At 42.2% G+C, this 9,071-nt stretch overlaps 2 protein-coding genes across 3 annotated transcripts; both read right to left on the reverse strand.

The window, feature by feature from the left end:
- Window positions 1-460: 460 nt before the first annotated feature.
- Window positions 461-4,758, reverse strand: LOC116214695 (T-complex protein 1 subunit beta). 2 transcript variants are annotated; one of them, XM_031550116.1, is made up of 12 exons: window positions 4,578-4,758; window positions 4,407-4,463; window positions 4,239-4,295; window positions 4,021-4,086; window positions 3,815-3,926; window positions 3,499-3,627; window positions 3,327-3,398; window positions 3,019-3,134; window positions 2,513-2,589; window positions 1,641-2,126; window positions 1,108-1,423; window positions 461-871 (listed from the first exon to the last, which is right to left on the reverse strand). In XM_031550116.1, exons 2-12 carry the CDS (start codon window positions 4,410-4,412, stop codon window positions 725-727), a joined length of 1,584 nt encoding a protein of 527 aa, XP_031405976.1. In that variant the 5' UTR covers window positions 4,413-4,463; window positions 4,578-4,758; the 3' UTR covers window positions 461-724. The 2 variants fall into 2 exon arrangements, with proteins under 2 accessions (XP_031405976.1, XP_031405975.1); XM_031550115.1 differs by having other exon boundaries at window positions 472-871; window positions 4,407-4,466.
- Window positions 4,759-5,437: 679 nt separating this feature from the next.
- LOC116214272 (formate dehydrogenase, mitochondrial) lies at window positions 5,438-9,071 on the reverse strand. The gene is made up of 6 exons (XM_031549658.1): window positions 8,699-9,071; window positions 7,328-7,499; window positions 6,611-7,151; window positions 6,313-6,437; window positions 6,080-6,192; window positions 5,438-5,816 (listed from the first exon to the last, which is right to left on the reverse strand). Exons 1-6 carry the CDS (start codon window positions 8,786-8,788, stop codon window positions 5,703-5,705), a joined length of 1,155 nt encoding a protein of 384 aa, XP_031405518.1. The 5' UTR covers window positions 8,789-9,071; the 3' UTR covers window positions 5,438-5,702.

The raw sequence follows: 9,071 nt of genomic DNA on the forward strand, positions 1-9,071 counted from the left end.
GATTCATTCCATCTATTTGAACGGAAATATTGCGGCTAATGTGTCGATAATTCATGAAGTCATTATTACGACCTTTCGATATCACGAGATCCATTGAGTGTTAATCCAAAGGCGGTAAGAATTTCATGAAATGAATCAACCATTTTTCTACAATTCAAACTTACCAAACCAAGATATCAGAATTACCATTCCCTTTCTATATTCAATAGAGGTCTCAATTTATACCAATTCAAGATGAATCTTTTCACTCACTAAGAAAACCGAAGGGGCAGCCTCCATATCTAGTACATGCATTGTGATAAATGGTAAGGCAACCTTTCCATGTGCAGCCAAATAATTTATGTCAACTTACTGGTTAATCTTATACGACATGATACTGGGAATTTAAGAGAGAGAGTGAGCCGATGAGAGCTCAACTGAAAGAAAACAAAAGATTGAGAATGAAACTGAAGATTAGCAATTTGGGGAAAGAAAACAAAAGGCATCGAAGCAATCAGAATCTTCAGTAACCCAGACAATATTCAATTGATTCAGGTTTCAGATCAACCTTTGACGATAAAAGCATTAGAAAATCCACCTGGATCGAATTACCCTACGGAATTTGATAAAATGGAAGCCAGTACAACATCTTGGACAAAATTTATGATTCCAGACACAACCCAAAAAAAAAACAGAGAGACACGGGAAGCAACTAAAAACCTGAGGACTCTGATGCTCCCATTTCTCACATTCTGTCCTCTCTCCTACGAGGGGCACAAGTGATTATCTCATCGACCCTCAGGATCATCTCAGCAGCTTCAGTGGCAGAGAGCAGCACCGCCTGCTTCACCTTGAAGGACTCGGAGATGCCCAATTCAGCCATGTCCCCGACCTATAGCAGGTTAATTGTTTCAGCAAGCAAGCACATAGGATATTTTCTACTCACTTAAACATCAGATCGATCCATGCAAGGTTGTTGGATCGCTATGAATCCACACTGAATCTAAAGCAATCAACTGTTACTATCAATCCAGTCTGCACAATCATCTTAATGTCTGGTTTGAGCATGAGAAGCAACAAGCCGACAACTGAGAGAGAGAGAGAAAGAGAGAGAGAGAGAGAACTTACAGCTCCTGTGAGGACGTCTATCCCAGCAGTGCATCCTTCCTTGTGGTGCTCAGCGCGGAGCTGAGCCACAAGCTCAGCACTGTCCAAGCCCGCATTGTCTGCAATAATGGTAGGAATGGCTGAAAGTGCCTTCGAGAAGGCTTCAATTGCATGGGATTTCTTCCCAGGAGTCTTACGAGCAAGTTCATCCACCTCCTTGGCCATTATCATTTCGGGCCACCCACCACCAAGCAAAACCCGACTATCATTCACCGTTTGAGACAGCACACAAAGGGCATCGTGGATGGACCTCTCCGCCTCATCAAGGACATGGTGGCTGAAACAAAATGTAATTAAATAAATCAGTCTGAGCAATTCAACTTATTATTCACATGAACGATCCTATGTAATTCAACGGACAGGGCTTTCAGTTGACACTCATATCCATAGGCAGCGTGACATTTCAACTTAGGCAGCATCATATTTTCACCAAATTAACCAAACACAGAACGGAAGTCATGAAAGAAAATCAACAAAACGGTGAATGATGTTACCTTGCACCTCTCAAAACTATAGTGCATGCTTGACCCAATTCAACCCCAGAAAAGTGAATCAATTTGTCTTCACCAATCATAATTTCCTCAATGAGCTTGCAGTGACCGAGTTTGACTGACTCTGGATTGTCAAAGGTTGATGCAATCTCACCACCAGTAACCAGGGCTAGGCGCTCGATACCATCAAAGTCAGCATGCTCAATTGCCAGTATTCCTGCATCTGCAAATAGTTCTTCTGGGAAATTGTAGATCAGCTGCCTGTTGACAAAGCAGTTAATCCCATGGTTTATGATCTTTTGCACCTTTTCCCTCATCTTCTCTTTCTCAGCCCCCTCAATCTCAGCAACCTTAGCCATAGAATCAACACGAACACGAGCCCCATATATCTTTACTTTGTCTGTGTCCATAGCAGTATTTGCTACAAGAATATTTGCATTCTCTATACGTTTCGGCTGTCCAATTCCGATTTTCTTGTCAAGAATAAACCTGAATTAAAGCCATAGTTTAAGTAAAAGCTTGATAGAAAAGTTTACATGTGTATGCATATTAATCATCAACAGCAGGATAAATTTTAAAAGATGCAGCTGATTATGTCACAAAATATTCTTTTCGTAAGTGACAGCAAAGACAGTCCATCCCAAACCTTAGTCCCCAACAAGCTAAATGAACAATCTCAAAGAACACGGTTTCTGAAAATTAAGTGTAAAACTATAAATTTTTGCATTTGAAGAAATAAACGGCATAATCATGAAGCATGTAAATTGAGGCTCAAGCTATAGTTCAGTAATTATGCATAGCCAATGTGTATATGTTATGAAATAAAATCACTTGAAAAAAATCTGAATTGAAAGATAATTAGGTTGGCATCCCACCCTTCATCCAAGAAGGAATCCTTCAGAGATCCACCTGGCTTCTTAATTATCTGGATGGCTTCTAAATTTGTACTACCCTGCAAATCATAATGGTACACAAAAGTGAATCCCAGTGAACTTGCTAAAACAAAGGAAAAGGATTGACCAAGAGAGTTTATTCTAAAAGAACCATTGTCTTGAGAGACTTAAGAATCATTAGGGATGGCGGACAAAAGATGACAAGAAAAGTTATTTCCCCAACTTAAATCGTCAAGAATTAATCCAGAATTAAATTTACCAAACAGCCATGACAAAGAAATTAAGCACATGATGCCACTGACCCCTATGGATATTTGCCTAAAAGACTCCAGAAAGTGAGACCTCCTACAATATGAACATTTGGAAAGATGATTATCTCAAATAGAGCGCTGAACACATTCATTATACTAATCAACAGAGCTGCAGAGAATGCCACACAAGAAAAGCTGGTCGAACTCTAACAGGTGAATCAGGAAGGGATTAATTACCTTTAATCGCATGACAGCATCCACAGCTAGTTTAGCAAAATGATCCTTGTCTTGAGACAATATCTTGGAGCTCAGTGTAGTCATTGCAATTTTCATCAGGTCCGACCTAAATTTCTCTGCATCAACCGAAATCATCAGAGGATAGACATGCAGTTAAGAGAAAAAGGACACTACTTTAAAAATTTATCATAATAGGCCCAGGGAATTGAAAGAAACCTCATGCAATAGCAATTAACAATCTTAGGAAAAAGAGATGCACCCAACGGATAGAAAGATGACAGAAGTGAGCTAAGAAAAGATAATTCCACCTGCATCCTCTTTGTTATCCACAACCTTCTGCAATAAAGCATTGCGAGCACATTCTGCAGCCATCCGGTAGCCTGAAGACAGACAGAGCCATTCATGAATGAACACTAACTCTAATGTCACCTATAATTGGTGAGAAAACATGGGGACTAAGTGAAAAATAAAAGAACTAACCAGATATGATGGTCATGGGATGGATCTTGGCAGCAACCAGCTTCTCTGCCTCTCTCAGGAGTTCACCAGCCAAAACAACCACAGAGGTGGTACCATCGCCAACTTCGTCGTCTTGAACTTTAGAGATATCTGACCACTTGAATTAAGGTAACAACTACACGGTATGCAGCATCTGCCCAGACTTATTGCTACAAAACTCAATATTATACGCAGGACTTCTCTCCAATGTGAGATATTCGGATTGTATTGGCAAGAACTTTTTAAGCTAACAGCTGTTAAGATTCAACTGAATCGAAGCAATAATTTATAAGGATACCGACAAGGACTTTAGCTGCAGGGTTGTCTATGTGAAGCGACTTCAGAATAGTTGCTCCATCGTTGGTGACAGTAACTTCACGCCCTCGGCCAGTTGATTGCAGAATTTTATCCTACGCAAGAATCCAAATTCATCATAATAATTAGAAATAATATAAAACCAGATAACTACCACGCTCTAACTTATCAAGTATCGAGAACACTCACCATTCCCTTAGGCCCCAAAGTGGTCTTAACCAAGTCGGCAATCGCCATGGCTCCAATGAAGGACGCCTACCGCCCAAAACAGAACAAGACATTGAAAAACCAAACAGCATCAATCGATATCCTAGAAATAAGCATAACTATTTAATCTAGACTACCCCGAATTAACTTGTGCATCTAAATTCACAGACTAGCTCAATGCACTTCGATACGTAACTTACCATTCTGGCGCGCTCGCCTTTCTCTTCACTGGCTTCATCCTTAAAGATTCTCTCGACCTGAAAAATTCCCCAGAAATGGAAAATGAACGCTCAGTGCACAAATCAAGGAAGAAGAAAAACACTCAAGAAGCGATAAATGAACACTCGGTCGATCAGTCACTGACGTACCGCCATTGAAGAAGCTCTCGGTGCTCACTGAGATTCAGGAGTTCCTCAGAAGTTGTCCTACTTGTAGAACGAAGAGGAGGTCAGTTTCGCCCTCGAGAAATGCAAATCGTCCAGCTCACTCAGTAGGTCAGAGATCAAGAAACCACAAAAACCCTAAAATGGAAATGTCACCTTTCCGAGATCTTCCGGGCAGTGGCGAGGGGTAACCGGGGAAGAAAGGAGATGCAGTCGCAGTCGGAGATCGACGAGAGAGGGAGCGGCGGAGGCGGAACAAGCCGGAGGCTAGGGATCAGCAGCCACCGAGCGATACTGAGGAAGAGCAGCAAGCAAGCAGCAGAACGAAGAAGTGAAGCTTCAGGAAGGAGGACTGAACATTCAATAGAGCCCGCGGGAAAATGAAATGGGCTGGGCCTGGCCGGGCAATGGAGAAGAGGAAGAAGAATTGAGGCAGCCCATGACAGCTTGTTGCAATTTGGTTCGGTTCGGTTTGGTTCGGTTTCGTTTCGTTTCATTTCGATTCGATCGCATTCGAGCCATGCCACATGGAATATGTATGGTCAAAACCGATGGATTCGACTCGATGACGTTGTTATGAAGAAATCAATGTTGTTTCTATTGCATTTGAGTAATGCCATTTGAATACCGATGCGGTTATGAACTGCCGTTGCAATTACATATCAGCTATGCCATTCGAATATCCATGGATTTGATTCAATGATATGGCATTACGAAGAAAGTACTTGTTTCAATTGCATTTGAGTTATGCCATTTGGATCATCCATGAACTAAACCGAATCAGTAGTAGCTTCAATTGCGTTGGAGATATGTCATTTGGATCATCCATGAACTAAACCAAACCGGATTCACGATGGCATTATAAATGCAACTTCAGAAATCGATTTTGTATTCTTCCCTATTCATATAATATGGTTACGAATTAGGACAACACGCAGTTAACGAGTTTGATTCTATCCATATAGCAGCAAGGCGCATCCATGTCGTAGTTTATGATAAAAGCAATACGTGCCTAATGTTTCAAACAAATGACCATTTATTAGATTTGATCAAAGGATTACAGCCGGCAAGGAACGAGTGTAGCCTGGACAGAACACAAATTTAGGACAGGTGAATATAATGATAACCAAAAGCAGTAAACTACACAATTACCACTGCCAACAACTGCTTGCTCGGGGCCTATGAGCAATTTATTACCACAAGCCTAACATGGCAGTTTTTAACTCATATTAAGGCCCGATGCAACATTCCTCGTCCCGGCAAACGATCCTAGAAGTTTGTTTATCGGTATTGACTGGCAAGCTCGCCCTTCCTGACGATGTAATGTTGCTCGGGGAAGTCATCACCTTTGAAGTACCTATCGAGCATGTCCTTCACTCCCGCCGCATATCGAAGCTGCACAAAGATTTAATCCAATCCACAGTCAAAACGATACTAAAGAACGAAGAAAACTCAATACTTGCTTGAGATTGTTAGATGATGTGTTGTTCGGTACTTAAGATTCCTCTTTTCGGAGGGAGAGATGAATGGAAATCCGACTCCTATTTTGACAGGAAAATCCGATTTCCATGATAAAGCACATTTTACATTTTGAAGGGCTGCTTGGTATGTTGTCCAAAGGATGTGCAATCATTGATGGTTGCTTATAGAATCGGTACCTGAGCATCGATGGTGGTACCAGAGATATGAGGGGTCATGGCTTGGTTCGGCATGTATCTCCATGGATGGTCCTTTGGAGCAGGTTGCGGGTACCAAACATCACCGCTATAACCTGCATTACATCATATAAACAAGAACTGAGTAAACACCCCTCCATCAAGCTTTAAGTTAGCAGACAATCCGAGGATTCCTACACTAAAAGAAAACGGGCTTTAGTTTCATTAAACATTACCTGCAATGTGTCCGCTGGCACAAGCATCAGCAACTGCTTGCGTGTCCATGATTGCTCCTCTCGCGTTATTCACGATTAAGACTCCCTTCTTCAGCTTAGAGATTCTCTCCTTGTTGAACATCCCCCTAACACCACACAATAAGCACCACATTAAGTTTCCCGATATTCACATAAAAACTCAAACATGCATAAAGTTGGAAGATGTCGGTCATAATAGTTGAAGATGCCGATGCCCTGCTCACAATTTTCAGAGAAAAGAGCATGATTCGCGGAAAAACTTGGCAAAGAACCAATTTACCATGTTTTCTCAGTAAGAGGGGTGTTGACGACAATTATGTCACACTTAGCAAGCATCTTGTCGAGATCCTCCTCGAACTTAGCACCAGTCTCTTTCTCTAACTCTGGGCTGATCTTGAGCCGATCGTGATAAAGGAGGTTACAATTGAAGGGCTTCAACCTCTGGAGCAGAAGTCTACCGATCCTTCCCGCACCAACAGTTCCAACAGTCTTCCCTTCAAGATCATAGGCCCGATAGGCGATTCCAGCCACGTTCCAATCTCCATTGATGACCTGGTGGTATCCTGGAAGGAAGTTGCGGACAAGGATTAGGATCCTCATGAGCTCATCCTCGGCCACTGAGACCACGTTGCTTCCAGTGACTTCTGCCACTGTGAGTCCAGCTTCTGCAGCGGCTTTTAAGTCGATGTGGTCGGACCCGATCCCAGCAGTGAGGAGGAGCTGTAGATTTTTCGCCCTCTTTATCCTCTCTGCAGTTACGTAGGCAGGGTGGAAGGGAGTGGTGATGAGGACATGGAGGTCCGGAATGTGCTTCTCGAGCTCTACAGATAAGAGGGATAGACACAATGCATGAGTAATGACAAGAAAATCGAATCAAGTTTGCTCAATTATTTGTCCAAGTATGTTATCTTATTCAAGGTTGAAACCATTGGACGATCAACTCCATGATCGAGCAATATACATATGCGCGCGCGCGCGCACAGATATATGTATTTACCGCAATTGGCTCCCTCTTTGTCGTCGGTGACGATGTACTTATGGCCCTGTGACTCGAGCCAATCACGAATGCCAAGAGCATTCTCGACGCAGCCCACGAAATTGGGATTCTTTGAGGCGTACTCATTGGCCTTGTAGAACACGCCCACAATCTTCTTGCTCTCAGGAGCAGACTGTACAGACAAGACAGAACAGAAACATGAATTCTGTGTTCACAAAGGATAACAGCAGTATGAACCGATGCAAGTCAAATATACACACACACATAACTACAATTTGGAAAGTAAAAGGAGGTCAATTCGGCATTTTGTCATTGCCCGAAGCAGAGCAGTTCCTGATGCTTACAAGAAGTTTATCTTGTACATACACCATGATGGAACTGTCAAAAGTATATCTGAATGCAGCATTCTTTTGAACATATTATAAGAAGAACCCAGACAGAATATTCAAAGGAGAGGGCAGTCTTATTATTTGACATGGCAGTTCTGCATCTTGGCAAGTAAAATGAGGTCGATTCTGTACATCTTGTTATTGCCTGAAACAAGGCAGTTCGGGTCCTAGTTATGTCTACTCTGGCTGCAGGGATTGTTGATTTCCCTCCCGCCTGAATTTTCATCCATGTCACATGTACTGAACCATGAAATTCTGCAGAGAACCATCCGATAACAATCAGACACTACGAAAACGAGACTGTCAAAAAGAATGGCTGATGTTTGACCACTGGTGAAACACTCAATCTGTCAAATTACATAGTAACGGTCCAGCCCCAACAGATCAGACTCCAATGCAAGGACACACTGTAATCGTTTATATCTCAAAACTATTGGTCCATGTAGCACAATTTATTATACTCAGGAAGTGGATGAAGCAAGCTCATTTGACCAAAGTACCATATCTCTGGAATTCGACAGTTTTTCTCGGTGAAATCATGAGGTGTCCCAACACCCTTTTTTCCAAGATTAATCTCGGCTCAGATGTCACTAAGGCTATTCCGGGCGAGAATTCTACACTTCCCAACATTGCTAAACTAAGCTGATGCACGCATTCGATATCCGAAATGATCAGACCATGGAACAAAAATTCCAAAGAACCCCAATTGCTTGCGCATCCCCATTTCTGATCGCCAAAAAAAATTTCATAGGAAAAGATAGAAATAAAATATCAATTAGTAATGTATTGATAGTTTGACTTTGACACCATTTCAGCCATTTCCACCGATCATCAAGGCGCCTCAGTTAACACGACCATCCCGACAGATGATCGAAACACAGAGCAACATAAATCGATAATCCGACCAACAACAACGACACGGCATGGATACATGCAGAGCAGAATCTCGGTCCAATCCAAAAGCCAGAGCTCAATCGCTTACACTGAGGTGACGATTGAAGGAGTTGACCCCTGATGAAGCAGTCAGAGCCCTGACAGCAGAGGAAGCAGCTCTCCTCATCGCCATATCCATCGTCTCTGAGGATGATCGGAGTAATGATTGGAGGAGAAATAGGCTGAAAGGGAAAGGGAAGGTTGTGATGATCTGGTGAGAGCTCACAGACCCATCTAGCAGCTTAAATAGCGGATTCAGCTCGAAATCAAATTGGGTTTTGCTTGGACTTCAATTTTAATTAATTCCGAAATTCTTTTGGAAACTTGGATTGGATTTGTGGTTTTTGTTCGATAATGTGATCATGATGTTGACTGCGCGATACTCTCCCAGTCCAGAAAGCATAATGCGTAACAGATATATC

The sequence above is a fragment of the Punica granatum genome, chromosome 7 (genome assembly GCF_007655135.1).
Source record: "Punica granatum isolate Tunisia-2019 chromosome 7, ASM765513v2, whole genome shotgun sequence".
Classification (NCBI taxonomy): domain Eukaryota; kingdom Viridiplantae; phylum Streptophyta; class Magnoliopsida; order Myrtales; family Lythraceae; genus Punica; species Punica granatum.

What these genes read in the sequence shown, in the direction of transcription:
- LOC116214695 (XM_031550116.1), bottom strand. An exon ending in TGCAGCTAAAGTCCTTGTCG is followed by an intron (nt 3,628 to 3,814) that starts GTATCCTTATAA and finishes TCAAGTGGTCAG; the next exon opens with ATATCTCTAAAGTTCAAGAC. An exon ending in GGATAACAAAGAGGATGCAG is followed by an intron (nt 3,135 to 3,326) that starts GTGGAATTATCT and finishes CGGTTGATGCAG; the next exon opens with AGAAATTTAGGTCGGACCTG.
- LOC116214272 (XM_031549658.1), bottom strand. Translation starts at nt 8,788, where the DNA reads ATGGATATGGCGATGAGGAGAGCTGCTTCCTCTGCTGTCAGGGCTCTG. An exon ending in CCTTCAATCGTCACCTCAGT is followed by an intron (nt 7,500 to 8,698) that starts GTAAGCGATTGA and finishes TTGTCTGTACAG; the next exon opens with TCTGCTCCTGAGAGCAAGAA. An exon ending in GTACCACCATCGATGCTCAG is followed by an intron (nt 5,817 to 6,079) that starts GTACCGATTCTA and finishes ATCTTTGTGCAG; the next exon opens with CTTCGATATGCGGCGGGAGT.